At 37.0% G+C, this 22,059-nt stretch overlaps 1 protein-coding gene across 1 annotated transcript; it reads right to left on the reverse strand.

Annotated features, from left to right (window-relative positions):
• Positions 1 to 17,510: 17,510 nt before the first annotated feature.
• LOC121389286 (octopamine receptor 1-like) lies at positions 17,511 to 18,524 on the reverse strand. Its single transcript, XM_041520883.1, has one exon. The coding sequence runs from the start codon at positions 18,522 to 18,524 to the stop codon at positions 17,511 to 17,513; it is 1,014 nt and encodes a 337-aa protein (XP_041376817.1).
• Between the last annotated feature and the right edge of the window lie 3,535 nt (positions 18,525 to 22,059).

Here is a 22,059-nt window from a genome sequence, read left to right on the forward strand (position 1 = left end):
GCTCAGAAGACAAGAGTCGGAGGAAACTGAAAGGAATAATAGGTAGAGGGTGATAGATGAGAAATATGAATGAAAGTTTGAGCCAGCTTTGACAGGATTTGAACCACCGACATTACACAAACTTAGAATAAAAAATATACATTAAAACAGTAGTAAAGATGTGCAAAAACTACAAATGTCAGAGGTAGGTAAATTTAAAATTTAATATAAAATGTACTATCTCTTAAGAATTTCATCAAAAATTCAGGATAAAATCGAAATGATTTCATCACATGTTTAATACGAAAGGTATATATGTTCTAGTTTACTTCAAACAATTGCACTGAGTAAGGGATCCTGCTTCAAAATATATGAATGCCAAGTTCATGTATGCATGACCGATCCGGCACGACACAATACTATTTCATTATTTCTACACCGTATACACGAGAACTGCCACTCTCCAACGATTGGCTTCACATTATTGTTCCAATCAGCTTGCCAAGTTGAAATGTTATATTGATTAATGCTATATTTATAATCAGTGTAAAACACAGCAACCCTGATATTAGGCAAATCCAAATCACATTTGGCCGCTGAATCTGCCTTTTCATTACCCCTGATATCAACATGGTTAGGCGCCAATCGAAATACAATGTCAGTGTCATTGTCAGTTCATAAAAAATACGCACTTTCGTATCACCATCCCAAATAAGGGATGTTCCAGCCTCGTATTACGTAAAGCTTGGAGACAAGACAATTAATCTGTGAAAATAATAAGCGTGAACGCAATAGAATCTTGTATTCCTTTAATAACTGCCCAAATTTCATTAGTAATAATTGATGCCGAATCGGACAATCACGTGGAAATCATTGTGTCTGAGGGGAACAAAATATGAAGGAATTGAAAGTGTCTGTTAAATCAATGCTGGAAACCAACAAAAACAGCTTAATGTATCAACGAACTCCGTATATCTGTTACCAAATACCGCGTTATGTTGTAGGAGAGGCGCGACGTAGCCCAATGGTAGAGCGCGCACCTGGTGTGCGGTCAGTCTGGGATCAATCCCCGTCGGTGGGCCTATTGGGATATTTCTCGTTCCAGCCAGTGGACCACGACTGGTATATTAAAGGCCGTGGTATGTGATACAGACAGGATAGCACATACCACGGCCTTTGATATACCAGTCGTGGTACACTGGCTGGAACGAAAAATGGGCCCACCGACGGGGATCGATTCCAAACCGATCGCGCATCAAGCGAGCGATTTACCGCTGGGCTACGTCCCGTCCTATCTTTTGGATAAGGGCAGGTAAATAAAGTAGTAATAACAGTGACAAAGTGAAAGTACTTTGTTGTGTGTAAGATCAAACATAATCAAGTTTTAATCTAACTAAAGATCAATACAGACCAATCGTAAACTTTCCATCAGTCCACCCCCCCCCCCCTCCCCATTCTGCATTGCCAATACATTTTAGAAATACTGAGTGTCTTTAATATTTCTTTTCATGACATTTTATTTGGAACACACAAGATAACTTCATGTTAAATATAATCCCCAGGAGTCTGTCTCCCCTACATCTGGAATTGATTTGTTTCTCCAGAAACAACTGTCGATCTAAGTGTTGACCTTGTAAACGAAGCCAAAACATGGGTCCGAAAAGTGACTGTTGTCGAACTTAGTGCTTAACGTGTTTTTTGTTTTCTGAACGCTGGACAGCTTTCAATGTAAAGTTGCTATTTAAATGATTTTGTTTGATGACAATGAATGCAAATTCTGAAAGTATGTGATCTGAAAAATATCACATACATACCTTGATTCCACTGGATGTGCTTTCTATTATATGATAAATAAATACACACACGCACAAACACACCTCCCCAAACACTAGAGCGCATGCGCGTGAACACACACACATACACAGAGATAGAGAGAGAGAGAGAGAGAGAGAGAGAGAGAGAGAGAGAGAGAGAGAGAGAGAGAGAGAGAGAGAGAGAGAGAAAGACACAACAAAAACCCCACACAAACACAAACACACACACACACTTACACACATACACCACACACACACACACGTCACTCACACACTCACACCACACACAGACACCTACACAAACACCTACACACACAAACACTTACCGACACACACACACACACACACACACACATACACACTCTCTCTCTCTCTCTCCTCTCTCTCTCTCTCTCTCTCTCTCTCTCTCTCTCTCTCTCACACACACACATACACACACAAACACTCTCACACACACATACCTACACACACACACACCTACACACACACGCCTACACACATACAAACACACACCTACACACACACTCTCACACACACACTCTCACACACACACACCTACACACACATATACACACACACACATCTACACACACACAGAGATACACACACACAAACACCTACACACATACACGCACACACACCTACACACATACACACCACGCACACACGCACGCCACACACACACTCACACCACACACAAACACCTACACACACACACATACACCTACACACACACAAACACCTACACACACACACCTACACACACACACATACACACATTTTCTCTCTCTCACACACACACACACACACAAACACTCTCACATACACATACCTACACACACACACACACACACCTACACACACACGCCTACACACATACAAACACACACCTACACACACACACTCTCTCACACACACACACACTCTCTCTCACACACACACCTACACACACACACACACACACACACACACACAAATACACACACACAAATACACACACACACTCCGATACCGATCAGTGGCGTTTAAATTAAGTTTGCCCGAGTCAGACGAAACTAACCAGTTAGATACGCTTCTTACAAACGAAGTTCACATTTCTGTTCATTGTAGATAATTTGCTAGCGCACAATGTCAAATATCTGGCAGCAGGGCCTCATCTAGCATAAATAGGGGTGGGTGGGCAGTACACTCCCCCCGCCCCCAAACCAAATAAAGGTAGAGAAACATAGGGTATCCCCAAGAACCACACAAGTGTATTTTGTGTAATTGGTAGATAGATATCTAGTTTAACATGCCCATATACCACTAGGGTTTTGAACACGCCCATCCCGAGTCCTGCCTCCGATAAGATCGGTGGCCTGATTCGGGATGGGGGTGGGGGTGGGGGTGTGGAAGAGTTGAAAATGGGCAGAATTTTGAAAATAGCAATTAGTACAAAAGTTAATAGAATTTAAAAAAACAAAAAATGAAAAGTTACAAGCCAAAAATAAAAATAATTTACTGCTCGGTCGAATATATATAATTTGGAGCATTTTAGGACAGTCAAAAAATAAATAAGAGAAAGAAGAGAGGATCGGACTATTTAATAATATTAAAAAAGAAAGTAATTTTGACATAAACTTTTGAACGAAGGTCTAAAAGTTTAAAGTCCGATCTATATGTCCACGTGAGTGGCCTCGTTAAGGCCGATAGGGTGCACAGCTTGTAGGAACGAGATGGGTTGAATCCCGCCAAGAAAACCCCTAGATTGAAAAGCATTAGACGTTGAAGGTGTACTGCTGTGCAGAAATACAGCTCTTGAGAAGCCGGGTCCGTCGGAACGAGCGAGAGTATCAGACGGGTATAGTCCAGTCGTCATGGGTTGGTATAGTGCTGCTGACTCCGGAGGATACCACATGGTATCACTATAAAGCAAAGTCTAGAAAAGAGTAGGAGAAAAACTTCATTTCGCAGACAAAAACAACGAAATGAAGGATCCCCAAGTCGAGAACACGAAAGCACGTGCAGTGTGCACAAGCGAAACAAACACGTCTTACCGCGTCGAGCTACAGACTGGGAATGTGTGTAACTGGAAGAGACCCCTGGGCGATGTAGGCAGAATTAACCAGGTCGATACAATTTACCAGGTATAACCGCTGACGCGCAAACACGCACCCTCAGTCTTTTGTGGTGTTTTATATTCACGTCCTTATTGTAGTTAATTCCCTTGCATCAGAGTACAATCCTATAAATAAATCAACCAACCAGTCGACATGGGCTTACATGGGACACATTTTCTAGCACATTTGTCGAAATTTGCCGGCGTATGGCCAAGACTGGGTTCAATACTTCTAAAGTTGTCATTTCAAAAGACGTAAGACTGTGTTCGTAGGCGGATCCATGGCCAATTGAAATGGGGCGAGAGGGCGAAGTTCGTTGTGAAATGGTGCTAAAGATAAATTTTACATATTAAAGGAAAAGTCGTGTTTACAACCATTGTAAAATGTTTCCGACCAACAGAGCCTTTTCAATGACGTAACACACTACTTAAATACATTTTCTTATTTAAAATATTGGTGTCTGTATTTACAAGGTGTTTGTTGTTGTCCTAATGCCTGTATGAAAAACAATAATCACGAATTAAAGTACAAACGGAGTGCTACAAACATTAGTGTACGATCGCAAACACATTCGATAAGCAGGCACTGGCATTATAAACAAGAACATGTATTTAGTATGGGATAGTAGTCGCCAACAGGGCTCTATTATCGCAAATATCTTAAAGGGGCATTTCTGAGTTTGCTTCATTTTTAAGATGCTATCGACTAACTGAGATTTTATAACGCATGTAATTGCATATCAAATATATTTTGTGCATAAAATATTAGTGGCTGTATACTAAACGTGTTTGTGATCGTTCCAATATTTGTACTAGGTTAAGTTCCATTTTATTTCCTAAAATATATTGTTTTCGTACGTACGAACTTATTTAAATACAAAATCCAGTTTGGGCTTCTTACAAATATTAAGGCGACCACAAACGCAATGAATATACAGTCACTGATATTCTAAACTAGAAAATATATTTAATATGCAAGTTTAATCGTAGAAATATTGTATTAGTCGGAAACATCTTACAATGCAGCAAACTCAGGAATGTCCCTTTAATGCAAACTCAGGATAGTCCCTTTAAACAATGCATTAACTGCTGTATCGAACTCCGACCAAACCGTAAGGTATTTGGTTTAGTACTACCTAAACCACCAAATGAAACGAAACTGGCGGCAGTAAAACCTCATGTGAGTAAACTGCTGCACACAGTCTTTCAGTCAACACATACAGCATGGATATAAACACTATAACCCTTCAGCCATAAAGTAAAACAGAACAGAATCGAACACGGAAATTGTTGTCCTGGAGGATTTTTTTTTTTTTTTGTAGGACCCCGCAGTTGTTTCAAGTACAATAGTAACTGATATGGGTCATTCTACAGAAAGCGTCACTTTTCAAAATACAAATTCAAGATAAAACAATTAAAATATATAAATTTTGATTGCTAACTTTTGGAAACTAGATGCACAAACAAACATAAAATTATGTCTCGCCACGCAGAGCTGTAATCGGCCTGCAAGGTCATTATGTCATTGGTGTTACCAGACAAGAGGGATAATTCAGCGGTGTGATCTAATTGGTTTATAGTGATCAAGAGCACATGGATGTGTTATTTGGGTGTCCCTAATGACATATATGGAATAACTTTAGAATTAAAAACTATCTAATGGTGTAAAAGTGCATTTCCACACGGATATTCTGTATGTGACTTAAAGTTACAGTGTCTGGTTACCACATAATAATATCATGTACAAATATGAAATACAAGTTCAACTGCACTTTTAACAAATTCGTGTGTGTTCGCTATGAACGGAGAACGTCAAAAGTATACGCTCGATTCGTCGCCTGCGCGGCCATTGCTCGGCAAACCACAAACGACAGCCTGTTGTCAATTTCAGTTAACACGTGCGTTTGCCGATTTGAAATTGTAGGGTTCGTCTCAAAAAATGAAATGAGAATTCTTGCGCTGTACAAAGAACGTTCGGTTGAGGATACGTACTATTCTTTCGTTAAAACCGGTTTTGATCTTGACAACATACTATCGACAATCGTACCTTCCTATTTAAGAATTAATATTTTATAAAGTGTTAGTAGAACTTTCAAAGTTTAGTTTGTATAACACATTGACCATGTATACATTTGAAATAAAATATACTAAAGTAGAAAATGACCGTTTTCACTTTTTAATTTTACATGTAGTAAAACCGACAAATTCAAATAAATATTATTTCGTTTGGAAAGGGTAAAGTTAGTTAGTTTTGTTTAACGACATCAGTGTTAGAGCATATTGATTTAATAATCATCTGCTTTTGGATGTCAAACGTTTGGTAATTTTGCCATATAATCTAAGAGAGGAAACGGGCGCATGTGTAGGGGTGAGGGCATTGGGGGTCGAAACCCTTCCCTGACCAAGATAAAAAAAAAAAATATATATATTTTCTGGAGGAACATAACCTCATATAAACTTCGCTCAACGCATCTATAACCCCTAACCCCGCTGAAATCCCTGCACACGCGCCTGGGAAACCCGCTACATTTAAAAAAACAAAACAAAGAAAACAATTATTTTTATTTTTAGCAAGGGATCATTTATATGTACTATCCCACAGACAGGATATCACATACCATGGCCTTTTACATACCAGTCATAGCGCACTTGCTGGAACAATCTCGCCGATGGGGATCGATCCTAGACCGACCGCGCATTAAAATAAAACCACCACATTTTTAGGTCTAAGTAATGAATAGAAATAACATATAGTCTTCATAAATGTTTACCGGCCTCGGTGGCGTCGTGGCAGGCCATCGGTCTACAGGCTGGTAGGTACTCGGTTCGGATCCCAGTCGAGGCATGGGATTTTTAATCCAGATACCGACTCCAAACCCTGAGTGAGTGCTCCGCAAGGCTCAATTGGTAGGTGTAAACCACTTGCACCGACCAGTGATCCATAACTGGTTCAACAAAGGCAATGGTTTGTGCTATCCTGCCTGTGGGAAGCGCAAATAAAAGATCCCTTGCTGCCTGTCGTAAAAGAGTAGCCTATGTGGCGACAGCGGATTTCCTCTAAAAAACAGTGTCAGAATGACCATATGTCTGACGTCCAATAGCCGATGATAAGATAAAAAATCAATGTGCTCTAGCGGCGTCGTTAAATAAAACAAACTTTACTTCATAAATGTTACGTATATCGAACATACCGCCCTCTTCCTCTACCCCTAGAGCGTTACGTAATTATTAACACCCCCTTACATGTAACACGTCAAGGCAAATCCCCCACCGACCCATGGAAAGGTATTGTACCATACCTCTAAGGATATAAATATATTTTGGAGGTATGAGACGACCCAGTCTAATTAAAATTAGCTCCACTATTACATGTGGATCTAACACAAGCCAGTTGGAGCTCATGTCCACCAATCAAAACCTTACTTGCAGAATCCTGCCAGTGATTTAAAACTAACAACACTGCGTAGTCCCCAATGTCCAGGTAACATTTCGTCTGTAAATAATAATTTAAATATTGACCAATCACAATACGCCTTTTATAACGTTATTTGGGAGCCTACAAATTCTAAAAATATCGGGCGAGTCTATTTTAGTGGCCGCAGTACAGAAAACCATACCAATAGGTACGGGGTGGGTTATCAGTCTTCAATTTTACATTACAAATTATTTATTTATTTATAAAAAAAAACTAACTAAATCAGTCTTCAGTTTTACATTACAAATTATTTATTTTATAAAATAAAACATGTTTTAAGGCATTCGTAACATGTCGTATACCCTCAGGATAATTCGGAATGTTTTCAAATTGGTTTTAAATCACTGGCAGGATTCTGCAAGTAAGGTTTTGATTGGTGGACATGAGCTCCAACTGGCTGGTGTTAGATCCACATGTAATTTTAATTAGATTGGAGACGACCCCTCAATCAAGACAGTTAAATTTGTTCAACATCACATGAGAAGCTCAGCGCCTGCGCAACTCGCACAAATTCCCAGTTCTACTGGCGTCCCGCTAATTGAAGAAAAACAAGCTGGACATTGGGTTTGCAGTTGACCTAGATAATGTAGATAAGCGAGCATTGCGAAACTATAGCGATGTGGTGGGCCTTTTATGTACCAAACAGAACTGGATCATCTATTCTAAATGCTTAAATAATAAAAATATTCCAGACACTGCAGCTTTAAATTATACACCGTGGCAGTTTTAATTATTTAAAAATATGGAGTCCTTCAAAATAAATTCCATCAAAGTCATAAAGGTAGAAGGTATGTATTCCTAAATAAACAATTTAAATTTCAAAAATAAAGAATCTTGAGAAATGACAGCTACAATATTCTTGTGTAACACCAATGACAATGTGTAACACCAATGACATTCAAGACTGTATACTTGAAACGCTATTATCCTTGAGACTACCACTACTTGTTAACAAAAGTATGTAATTAATATTTACTTAAATGTTCGTTTTTTTGTTTCTGTTTTTTTTTTCTATCAAAGACCTATTAGCATAAATGTGTGTTTCTGTATTGATAAGATACGGCCGGTCAGACAGTTTAATAAATATGCCAAATTAAGAAACATAATTTTAATTTTGTTTAAATATTAAATTAAAGATTTATTCATTCATTAATTTATGTAATTATTTTCATGATTATATCAAGGCTCAAAATCTATTTTACTCTATACTTGTATTCCCAATAATGTGTAAAAAGTTGTAACCCTACTTTTGCTTTTACGCAAGTGCTGCAAAACTCTACGTTAACTTTTCCAAATATCTTCAGAAAACGAGGACGCCTTATAAATATGTGATGTCATTCTAATGTTTTCAGTAGGCCTTCATACACTATACAGCAAGTCAAACAACATATGTCACTATTCAAGAAATAAAACATACCAACTGTGTCATCATTCAAAAGAGTTAACTCTTTCCTTTTAACTAAAAAGCTATTTTAATGCAGAATTTTCAATATTTTTAAGAATAAAATTTAAATAGCCTTTATTGGAAATTAAAACATACGTAATGTAATTTTCTGATATTTGACTACAACTTGGTAATACATTTTCGGTATGATTTTAACTTTTCTTTATGATAAGGTTAACCTCTTAAACAAGGTTAGTAATTTCTAACTGCGTTTAGCATTTGGAAAAATAACATTTCCGCGCATGTGCTGTTCGATATTTTCGATTTTTATCTACAACTACATGATAAAATATATATTTCTGAACTACTATATGCACAGTGGACGAACACTTTGTTTATGTATAGTGTTGTGCTAGGGACAGGTAACACCAATGACATTTTACACTAATCTCGAATAAAATCTCTGTCAACGCTGATTACCAGAGAGAAAAAATGCTATGACAGGATGATATTATTAATAAGGTATCGTTAAAGAAAACAAATTTAGATGTCTATATATAAATAAAAAAGAAATTGTGCAGGGACATAAAAGTGGCACTTTCTGTAGAATGGCCCATACATGAACATTAGTTCAAACTAAATTACAGGAATTTACTAACAACATTTTGTGACAACAATCAGTTTCATATTTACCACTAATAGAAACTCTGGTAGCGTCAGTTGTGGAATGAAAAGTTGAGTATTTTGATATGAATTGACAACTGAGCTAAAACACACAGTAGCCTTTTATAATGTGTACTCAGTGGGCACATGTATTGTGTAAAGTGTTACTATACAATTGTACTATTTACAAAATATGGATTTCATGTGAAAGTGTTTTTATTTTATTTATTATGTTCAAAGCAAAACAAGAGTGCGAAAAAGTAGTGCCGTCGACCTTAGTAATAAAAAAATATTAATATTGATAATCATAAGAGACCAAACAGGGTTCATTAAAGGCAGATACATAGGCAAAAATATTAGACTAATTGTGACGGTACATGCTCTTAATTTTGTTTTCGCCTGTGGCGATATTAATTGTTTTAGAAGGCCGTGTGCAGTTCCAAATTGCACTTAGCCAGGTGGGCAACTTGTTACGTAATACTTCTGCGCGACGGTCCTCGATCGGTACGCCTAATACACACCCAGAGCAGGTGTGGAGGCCATGTGGCTAGTAGTTACGTAATATCTCCGGTAGTGCTGTTTATGGCCAGGGGATTGCTCGCGGAATGGCGACATCCAGTCTGACGATCAGAGAAAATATACCGACTCTGGGAGCGGTGGAATATCAGATGATAGGGGGAGGACCGCCTTGTACCCCCAGGCGATATTCTGATTTTTATAATAAATAGCTAGTTTTTAGAGATATCTGGGAGAAGCAAAAAGGACGGCTCCCAGGGAACGTTGTCCGTTTGGACTTTGGTAAATAATTATATTATTTCTGCCTTGATGTGATTGATGTGACTTTTAAATATTTTAATACTGTATTATACCAATATTCTTTAGACAGTGTCTTCGGTCATCTGACTAAGTAAATCGTAGACTTATTGTTCTAACATTATACGAGTATTTGGTAATATAAAGCTTAGCCAGTCATCCTAGAAGACCTAGGTAAACTGTAGGTTATTGTCTTTATTGTGATAGGTACCAGTATTAATTTTGTGTTACAAGGTTACTGAATGAGTAGTTAAGGGTTAATTAAAAATTAACCAGTTAGGAATAGTGTTGTAATTCCTTTATTAATTAAGTTCTCCTGGCAGCGTTTCTCAATTATCACACGTTATTGAACGAGTAGTTAAGGGTTAATTAAAAATTAACCAGTTAGGAATAGTGTTGTAATTCCTTTATTAATTAAGTTCCCCTAGAAGCGTTTCTCAATTATCACACGTGTGGGTGTTGTGTCACGGTGAAGTGATTAGCATATTGTGTAAACTAGACACCTAGAGATTAACTAATTAAGTGATCAGTTCTGGGTTGTTATTATTGTTGTTATTAATTAACTACTGCGGCAGTGCATTTGTCAGCGTAGGTTAATACAGATTCCGAAGTGTATTGTGTTTTTGTTGTGTTTTCTAGTGAACTAAACGTGCTATATAATATATACTTTATAAGATCCTATCTCTGATCATACCTAGAGACGAGCCAACGCGGGTATATAACTGCCTGTTACAGAGAGATCTAATAGATATACAGTTAGGAGAGATATTTTGATAACCGTGTTTCATTCAGTTACGGGTATTATAGAATCCCCGTGACACTAATCTATGATATTATGCAATGTACTGAATTACATAAAATCCCTGGCTTCTTGCTTTTAGTTGACTTTGAAAAAGCCTTTGATTCTGTGTCATGGAAATTTATTGAACAAACTTTGGAGCTTTTTAATTTTAAAATATCAATAAAACAATGGATACAAATTTTTTAATAAAAATTCAGAATCTAGAGTAATGCAAAATGGTTTCTTGTACGAAAGCTTTAAATTAGAACGAGGCTGTAGACAGGGCGATCATCTCTCCCCCTATATTTTTATAATGTGTGCTGAGATACTAGCAATATTAATAAGGAATTCTAAAGAAATTAAAGGTATTAACATAGAAGGAGAATAATACATAATATCTCAGTATGCAGATGATACAACCTTCATGTTAGATGGATCTCCCAAATTTTGGACACAACTCGAAGAATATTAGACCAGTATGTTAATGTTTCTGGTCTGAAAATTAACTATTCAAAAACTAAAATTATTTTGATTGGTAGTAGAAAGTTTTCCAAAGAGGTATTTTATCATTCAAAATGGAAACTAACTTGGGGTGAGGAAAATTTTAATCTATTAGGCGTACATTTTCTGATAATATTGAACAAATTAGTATAAATAATTTCGAACAAAAAGTACTTAAAATGAAAAAATAAATAAAACAATGGTCATCAAGGAAGTTGACTGTTTTGGGTCGAATTGTTGTTGTTAAAACTTTAACAGTACCACAAATAATTCATTTATTAATTTCCTTACCAAATCCACCTGAAGTAATAACAAAACAAATAAATACAATGTTGTATACTTTTATTTGGCAGAACAAACCAGAAAGAATTAAACGAAAAGTATTAGTACAAGACTATAAAAATGGAGGCATTAAAATGTTACATTTTTCAAATTGTATGATTGCATTAAAAGCCTCTTGGATAAAAAGACTTTTTACCTCAAATTCAAAATGGAAAACTCTATTCCAGGCAATAACATGACTAAAGACAGACATTTTGTCAAATAACGGTGATTATTTCCTTCAGAAAAAAAACAAAAACAAAAAACAACTAATTAAAAATCTGTTTTGGAAAAATGTATTACAAAGTTGCTTAAAGATACAACAAAAACAGACTTGGGAAAATAATGATGAAATAATGAGTACAAATATTTGGTATAATTGTCATATCATTAAGGATGATAAACCTATATTGTATAAACACTATATTGAAAAAGGCATAATTTTTATACAAGATTTATTGAATGAGCAAGGACAGTTTATGGATTATGAAGTTACAATATAATTTTTTTTTTTAGAATATGCCACTTTAATAAGAGCAATCAGAATTTTTTTTGGCAATATTAAAACTGATAACCAAATATTTGTACCTTTGAACAATCCAATTTTCCCTTTCAATGTAAGAATTTTTCTAAAAGATGCAAAGGGATGTAAAACAATATACCAATTATTGAACAGGAATAAAGTAATACCTACATCACAAATAAAACATTGTAAATTGGGTTGTGCTTTTTCTCCACAAATATGGGGATATTATTACAGTTTACCGTTTTCAGTTTTAAAAGACCTATCTTTAATGTGGTTCCAGTATTAAATCTTACACAGAACTATAGCAACAAATACTTTTTTTGCATAAAATATAATACATAGATTCTGATATTTGTCATTTTTGTTATCTCCAACTACAAACATTGGAACATTTGTTTTATAATTGTACAAAAGTTGCTGAAGTCTGGAAAGCTGTTGAATATTGGTTACAAGCCAAAGATGAACACATCTCACTGGACAAAAATATAGTTTTGTTTGGACTTACAAATCAAAAATACAGATTTATTAATTGGCTAATTATTAATGCAAAATATTACATTTATAGAATGAATATTCAGAAGTCCGGACTAAATGTTGAGGCACTTCAAAATATAATAAAAGATAAACTGCAAATTGAAAAATATATATTGTATAAAAAAAATGTCAGTTCAGTGAATTTGAAGAAGTTTGGAGACCTTGGCAAATTTTCTTCGAAACAAATGGTTTATGGTTATAGTTTGGAAATCTGTCTTCTTTACTCTTTATTATTATTTTTTTTTATTATTTTTTTTTTTTAATTAATTTTTTTTTTCTCTTTCTTAACTTGAACATTCTCTCTTATTTTTTTATCTGCCCATACGAAACCTGTAATGTAAAGGTATTGTATATTGGTTATTTTTAATAGAGGTTATTCACGTCACATCATTTTGCATCCCTTGTTGAGAATAACCTCAATACACGCATATTTATATATGTACATGCAGGGATTTGTCCAGGATTTTTCACCAGGGTCAATCGTTTTCATTCTGTTGATCATACATTTGTTATTGTTTTGTCTTTAGTCATGTTTATTGTTTGAATTTGCGATTTACTGATAAAAAAAAGTCAACTTTCAAATTTCACTTCTGTCCTCAATAATCCTTCAAGATCTTTGATGGTCATAAAAGCTACTGTAATACTGAACTACCGGTTGTAATGTTTGTCCAATTAATTCACTATTATCATATAACCATTCCCCACAGCTAATGTATCTTACAATTTTGGCAATTTTAAATTCTTAGTAGATTCCCCCTACTTTTTGAAGAGCATACAACTATGAATACGGGACTGATATTTGTTAGAATTAAACGAAAATGTTATCCAGATTTGATCAATATCGTTTATTTCGCGACAAAACACAACTCTATCGCCCACAGGCCACCCACCCACCCCTCCCCTTCCCACCACACAAGGAGCTCGTACACCTATCGACAATTTTGTCTCTACTCTCATTTCTATATTATATTCGATGTTGCTTTACATAAAAGTTTTTTGGCTTAAAACTAAAAAATATTTACTAATAAAGATAAAATAGGAACGTTTAACGACAACACCAATTAAAGGGACATTCCCGCGTTTCCTGCAATTTTTAAGATGCTATCGACTAACAGAGACATTTAACGATTTTTCTGCATCACATATTAGTGTCTGTCTATTAAACGTGTTTTTGATCGTTCTAATATTTGTACTAGGTTAAATTTCATTTTATTTCCTAAAATATTAATTTTTCATACGTACGAAATTATTTGAAGACAAAATCCAATTTGGGCTTCTTACAAATATTAAGACGACCAGAAACACATTGAATATACAGACACTGATGTTCTAAACAAGAAAATATATTTAATTTGTAAGTTTAATCGTAGAAATATTTTATTAGTAAAAAAAAATCTTACAATGCAGCAAACTCAGGAATGTCCCTTTAATAACGGATAAATATTTGTACATTGCCGGTAATACAATTCAATTGAGGAACGAGTAATCGTCGTTGAAGTTTATTGTTGTGGTTGACCAAGTTACAGTACGAGTGAAAACCAAACCAAAACTCCACGCTGAATGGATCAAATACAGTTTTGTCAATATCATCAGTTGACATTATCTTTGTCAGGTACAACATATTTCACTTCAAATACGATATAAATAATACTCAGTGCACAATGCAATATCACAATTAATATAACAGTCAGGCACTTCAAATAAATCTTACAATGTTACGCTTAAGTATTCAGGTCGTGTTGGCTTATAAACATACGACTCATTGACAGCCAAAACATATTAAGCGAGCTCATAACGGTAAATATCAAATGGATTTATGACATGGATAGTATGGGTAAGTAATAGGATACAAAGAATTCGTTATTCAACCTCGTCTAGTTAATAAACATCGTCAAAGTAAAAGTGTTTGTATCGGCAGAGCCTCGAAAAACATACCGACTAACATAGGCTCGGTTGATATTGTACATATCAAGAACACTCGTGACGAATCATCTATTAATTAAACATGTTTGTTAAACAAATTAATATTGGAGTGGTTTACTGGAATTTGAGTTTGTTATTAAAACGGAAATAGATACCTGTCATCTTGGATGCACGCAAGAAATACACTGACAGTAAGAAGTGTGTTACTGATGATCAAGGATACATCAAAGTTACATACGAATTCACAACAAGTAAAGTTTATACTGTATGCGATCAGTAATGAATAAATTACAATTGTGTCACAGAATTGGGTATTTCCCTTCCACAACTCCTACGAAAAGCCAAGCACAAAACAAACAAATAAACAAAGAACAAACAAAGAGTAGCAAATATATAACAGGTTTTTTTTTAAGTGAATACTTTTCCAGTGAATAAATTGTAAGGTTCAAACTAAAACCTTTTCTGTGTTTGACAAGATGTAATTTCAAACCATACACTCTACTACTGACAGTTAGGGAGTTATTCTTATATTGGTGCAAAATACCATCCAGGAAGAATCCTATGTAGGTCAACAGGAGCAGATCTAGGTTTTTATATATGGAGGTCCGTAATGTTACATGATATTTGCACCTTATTAAAAAATGAAAACATTCAAATGTGTCCATAACAGCCTGATTACTCGACGAGACAGGTGGATCGTCTCCTTTGAAAACCACCCCTCCCCCTCCCCCACCAATGCAGTAATAACTATTACTGTTTGGAATTAAATATGTCAGTAATATATGGTGTGTGAAGTTATTCGAGTAGTGAGGAAGGAAATGGTTTATTTAACGACACACACATATAATGAGGGAGGAAACCCGCTGTCGCCACTTCATGGGCACTCTGTTCGATTAGCAGCAAGAGATATTTTATATGCGCCATCCCATAGACAGGATGGCACATACTATGGCCTTTGATATACTAGTCGTGGTGCACTGGCTGGCGCGAGAAATAGCCCAACGGGGATCGATCCCAAACCGACCGCTCTCGAATGGTGAGATTTGCGTGGCGTATTCTGTTCTATAATAAGGTGTATTATGTTGCAGTCGATGTCTTAAATCAGGCAATTTGTAAAATGCCTAAAATTGTCAGGAAATTTATAAATTGCCTGATTCACTTAGTCAATTTACAAAGTGCCTGAAACTTCCAATCATTTTTCAAATTGTCTGGAAAATGATCCCATTTATTTGACAGATTGACTGAAATGAGTGAGATGAGTGAAAATGAAGATAAGGTAAAGTATCAACGATATGACAACCAACAAAGAAACAGGCCTACGGCATGCTTTCCAAGACCGGCCTCGGTGGCGTCGTGGTTAGGCCATCAGTCTACAGATTGGTAGGTACTGGGTTCGTATCCCAGTCTAGGCATGCGATTGTTAATCCAGATACCGTCTCCAAACCCTGAGTGAGTGCTCCGCAAGGCTCAATGGGTAGGTGTAAACCACTTGCACCGACCAGTGATCCATAACTGGTTCAACAAAGGCCATGATTTGTGCTATCCTGCCTGTTGGAAGCGCAACTAAAATATCCTTTGCTGCCTGTCGTAAAAGAGTAGCCTATGTGGCGACAGTGGGCTTCCTCTGAAAAACAGGGTCAGAATGACCATATGTTTGACGTCCAACAGACGATGATAAGATTAAAAATCAATGTGCTATAGTGGATTAAAATCAATGTGTTCTAGTCACGTCGTTAAATAAAAACAAACTTTACTTTTTTGCTACCCAAGAAGAATTACTGTGTGGTGGGCAAGGTTTTGTCAAGTGTAATTGTGCGCAAAGTGGCAAGCAGTGCAAGCCAAACAAGTGCACCTGTTTCAAAGCCGGACTCAAGTGTAACAGTAGATGCCACTCTAGTCTTACTTGCCCCAATAAGACTAACATTTTAGTGCATATTTACCTTTTGTATTTTTTCTGATTAGTTATTTTGACAAAGTTATTTATGAAAAGAAAATAAGATTATTATTTATTATAAAATATATTTGTCTTTCTTGTCTTTCATACTGTGTAAATGTCAAAGGTATATCTCTAATCTTCAGTTAATGTTGTTATATGTGGTGTTTACAACATCAAACGAATGTCAGTTAATTAAGAATACGCTCACATCAACTCGTCTTTCATACTAAATAAATAAGTCATACAAGCCAAGTCAAATAAAGGGCCTCATTCCCCAGCCAATTTGTAAAATGATTGGAAATTGCAGGCACTTTGTAAATTGACTGAGTGAATCAGACAATTTATAAATTGCTTGAAAATTCCAGTCATTTTACAAATTGCCTGCTTTTAGACATTGACTAACATATATAAAAAAGACACCTTGCTGGTTTACTGGCAAAAAGGGCGAGACGTAGGCAAGTTGTAAAAGGTTCGCTTGATGCGCGGTCGGTCTGGGATCAATACCCATTTGGCTATTTCTCGTTCCAGCCAGTGCGTGGTATGTGCTCACCTGTCTGTGGGATAGTGCATATAAAAGATACCTTGTTACTAATGGAAAAAGTAGCAGATTTCCTCTCTATGACTATGTGTCAACATTACCAAATGTTTGACATCCAATAGACTACGATTAATAAATGAATATGCTCTAGTGTTGTCGTTAAACAAAATACACTTTTACTGGCAAAAGTAGCTTACGTGAGCCTCCTGAACACGCCTCGAATATCATCCAGTCGGCACTGGCCCCAAGTCCGTCGTTACCGTCTTGCAGCCGAAGATGGTTTTGAAGGCTATTTTAAAATCCTGGCTGAATATGTAGTATAATATGGGATTCATCATCGAGTTCAGATAGCCCAGCCACGACAGCACCTGGGCAATTACGGGGGACAGAATCTCGTAGTCAATCACCGTGTCGATTACAAAGGCGATATTGACAGGCATCCAACAGATCACGAAACAAGCCACAACGATGCCCAGGATCCTGGCAGCTTTGGTGTTGCCCAGGTAATCTCTGTTCTTCTTCCTTTGTTCCTCAGTGTCGAGCAAGGCTTGTATCGCAAGAGCGTGCCTCCGTGCCGTGGCAAATATTTTCCCGTATGTAATGCCGATAACAGTCAATGGGATCAAGAATACAAACGTAACAGGAAAATAATAGTCATACTGGTTCAGAAGATACACGCAGTTGCCGGCTTGGAACAGACAGTACATCATGTCTTCGATACCAACGTAGCGCCTGCCGCTGGCGTCGTATGTGACCCAGATGGCGATTGGAACGACCCAGCACAAGGCGATGATGACGGTGGTGATTCTGGTGGTCACCTTCGCGTGTGTGAATGGATGACAGACGGCCAAGTATCGCTCTGCTGCCAAGGCACACAGACTGGACACTGAAATATGAACCATGCTTGTGTCCACAACCACTCTTACCTGACACATCCACAGGGGAAGACCCCACCGTCTGTTCCACGATTCGTAGAGGTGCAGAGGCAACACCAGGACCGCCAGACTGATGTCTGAAAACGCCAGCGACACGATGTACGCGTTTGTGCGGTTCTGAAGTTTGCGGAATTTGGCAACTGCAAAAATCACCAAACAGTTGCCGGCTATTATTGCAAGTGACAGTATGAGTATCACGGTGCAGTACGCGTTTATGGCGGACGGAGACCAGGGCGGTACTGCTGCCGACCCCAGGTCCCCCAGCACCGAATTGCAGTCGTAGGCGTCACTGTAGTTCATCATGCTGAACAAGTGGAATCTGAAAATTAAAAATCAAAACAAATATGTTAGGTAATTAGGAATGATAATTTAGTGGATGATAATTTAGTGGAATAAAAACCAAACAAGTTGTCAATTCAATTTCAAGGCGATATTGGTCGTGTCCTAAATAAGCATTTTGAGAGTACTGATAAAGTAATACACGTCTCCTACCTGACCCAAAAATTCAAGGGTCAAACATCTGTGAAAAGTGGGAAAATCACCATTAAAGTTAAACTTGATCAGTAACGGTACATGATAAAGCTATATACAGAAGTTCACCACACTATTTTCAGGTATTGCAAAAGAAAAGTCCGGAAACCAAATTTTTATATCTCCTAAGTTCAAGCGCGATAACTATTTCACCAGTTGTGGGGCACTGGTTAGAACGAGAAAAACTCAGTTGAATGCATCCACCAAGGTGGTTCGATCCTGTCACGCTAGCAACTCAGCCGAGCACTCAACTGACTGAGCTAAATCCAGACATCTCCAGACAGACATAGAGATTAAGATACATGGAGAGAGAGAGAGAGAGAGAGAGAGAGAGAGAGAGAGAGAGAGAGAGAGAGAGAGAGAGAGAGAGAGAGAGAGATAGAGAGAGAGAGAGACAGAGACAGAGAGACAGAGACAGAGAGACAGAGAGAGAGTGTGGTGGACAACAGTGATTGTCCTTTTGTGAGAGAGAGAGAGAGAGAGAGAGAGAGAGAGAGAGAGAGAGAGAGAGAGAGAGAGAGAGAGAGAGATCATCAATAGAATTAATGAGGGTAATACTCACATTTGAACACTAAATTATTATGACTGCAAGCAGAATCCCTAGAATCCACATCCACATTGGCGGTTTTGTTCGTTAGTGATGCTAATAACCTTTAAAATAATGCACCTTCATCAAGATCCTAATTTCATAATTAAACCTAGACTAGGAATCGTACCACTCCAAACGACTGCTGTATCGTAGACCCCACCCACTCTGTAAGACTCGATCAGTATTATATCGGTAAGAGTTAATTAGTGTGTACAGTTACAGTGGAACTTTACCTGCACCTAAGGACATTTCTAAACCACAAATCTCTGACGTCTGGTGGTTATTTTGACACTTGGTCTGGAGATACTTTTTTTTTAACAACACCACTAGAGCACATTGATTCATTAATAACCGGCTATTCGATGTCAAACATTTGGTAATTATGACACGTAGTCATCAGAAGAAATCAGCTATATTTTTGCTACTGCAGCAAGGGATCTTTTATATGCACTTTCTCTCAGACAGAAAAGCACATACCACGGTCTTTGATCAGCTGTGGTGCACTGGTTGGAATCAGAAACAAACTCATTCAGTTGAATGGATCCACCGATGTGGTTCGATCCTGCGACGCAATCACCTCAAGAGAGCACTGAACTGCCTGAGCTGAATCCCGTTCCTGGTCTTGATATAATGATGCACTTGCACCGACCAGTGATCCATAACTGGTTCAACAAAGGCCATGGTTTGTGCTACCCTCCCTGTGGGAAGCGCAAATAAAAGATCCCTTGCTACCTGTCGTAAAATAGTAGCCTATGTGGCGACAGCGGGTTTCCTCTAAAAAAAACAGTGTCAGCATGACCATGTGTTGGACGTCCAATAGCCGATGATAAGATAAAAAATTAATGTGCTCTAGTGGCGTCGTTAAATAAAACAAACTTTACTTTTTTGATATAATGATGGTACGCATTTATGTATTTATTTAGTTAATTAGTTAATTTTAGTTTGTGCGAAGTATACTTCACGTACTCAAACGCGTAATATCGATTTAAAGAGATACGGTAGGTAGCTCCTAGGTGAGGTCCCCGTTGCCACATTCATATCATCATCGAAATTTTGTTTGAATAATGTATACAATTAAATTCACCCATAGGAGAGTTTATACTATGAGTGAAACCACCGTTGTATGCATTGATCTAAGAATTTGTTTTAATTCGTGTTTATAGGATTTGACAAAGATCGATAGTGTTAATTAGCCCCATATAGCCGTGTTTTCGAATAAAGTGTTAATAATTAATTTCAGCCATCCGCTGGTACTAATGCTATTTATTAAACTCGAAACATGTTTTATGTTCCCGATTGAATGCATAAAACACGCGGCATGCTGGGTCAATATTATAATTAAAAGAAACAACATTATACCTGCCACATACGACCTAAACACTCCAGATATTTGAATACTTAAAAATACTATTCGAATATTCCGAATAGGAAATCAGCGAGCGAATATTCCAATATGTGGACCGAACACTATTAGATACCATATATATTACAACTCGTATTTTAGAAAACGTATACAACACGCTGAGCTAAATCCCGCCCAGAGACAGACACAGAGAAATACACAGAAAGAGAGCGAAAGACGCACATACACAGAAAGAGACAGATACAGGGATACAGCTATTTAGAGAGATCATCAATAGAATTAATGATGATAATACTCACATTTGAACTTTATATTACGATTTCAAGCACATATATATTCTAAGAATCCACACCAGTATGGAGTTTTCGTTCGTTAGTGATGTTAATAATCTTTAACATAATGTACCTTCGTCTATATAGAGCGGGTCGAGATTCTGATTGTATAGTTAAAGCATGACTATGAATCGTATCGTAGACCCCACCCACTGTGTAAGAGGCGATAAAGAAGACCAATCAGTATTACCTCGGTAAGAGTTAATGAGTTTGTACATTTACAGAGGGACTTTACGTATAGGGGAATGTCCGCGTAACACTCCATTCCTGACAAATAATGGAGATGTTGCCCGCTAGGGTCGAGTCCGTTTATTTTTTCAGGAATGGAGAGTTACGAGGATATACCCCTTCTTAAAATACACCAATAGATAATGACTTCATGTATGAATGTATGCATATACAAATACATATACATATACATATACCTATACACACACACACACACACACACACACACACACACACACACATACAGAGATACACAGAAAAATAATGGAGCGTTGCGACAATACAGTCACGTCACAGGTGTATTTTAACTGCACCTCAGCACATTTCTAAACCACATATCTTTGACGTCTGGTGGTTATTTTGACACTTGGTCTGGAGATAAAGTTTGTTTTGTTTAACGACACCACTAGATCACATTGATTAATTAAGCATCGGCTAATGAATGTCATACATTTGGTAATTATGACAGATAGTCATCGGAGGAAACCGGCTACATTTGTTCTAATGCAGCAAGGGATCTTTTATATGCACTTTCCCATAGACAGGAAACAACATACCACGGCCTTTCACTAGCTTTAGTTTTGATTTTAAGTTTGTACGAACGATACTTCACGTACTCATACGTATGATATCTATTCAAAGAGATACGGTAGGTAGCTCCTAGGTGAGGACCCCTTTGCCACATTCATACCATCCATCGAAATAAGAATACTCGAAAGTGATTGCTCTGCACTGTGACTTATACAATAGCATTAAAACGATTTCTCCCTGACAGCATAAATAACGTGTTTCTTT

Source organism: Gigantopelta aegis, chromosome 14, assembly GCF_016097555.1.
Source record: "Gigantopelta aegis isolate Gae_Host chromosome 14, Gae_host_genome, whole genome shotgun sequence".
NCBI lineage: Eukaryota > Metazoa > Mollusca > Gastropoda > Neomphalida > Peltospiridae > Gigantopelta > Gigantopelta aegis.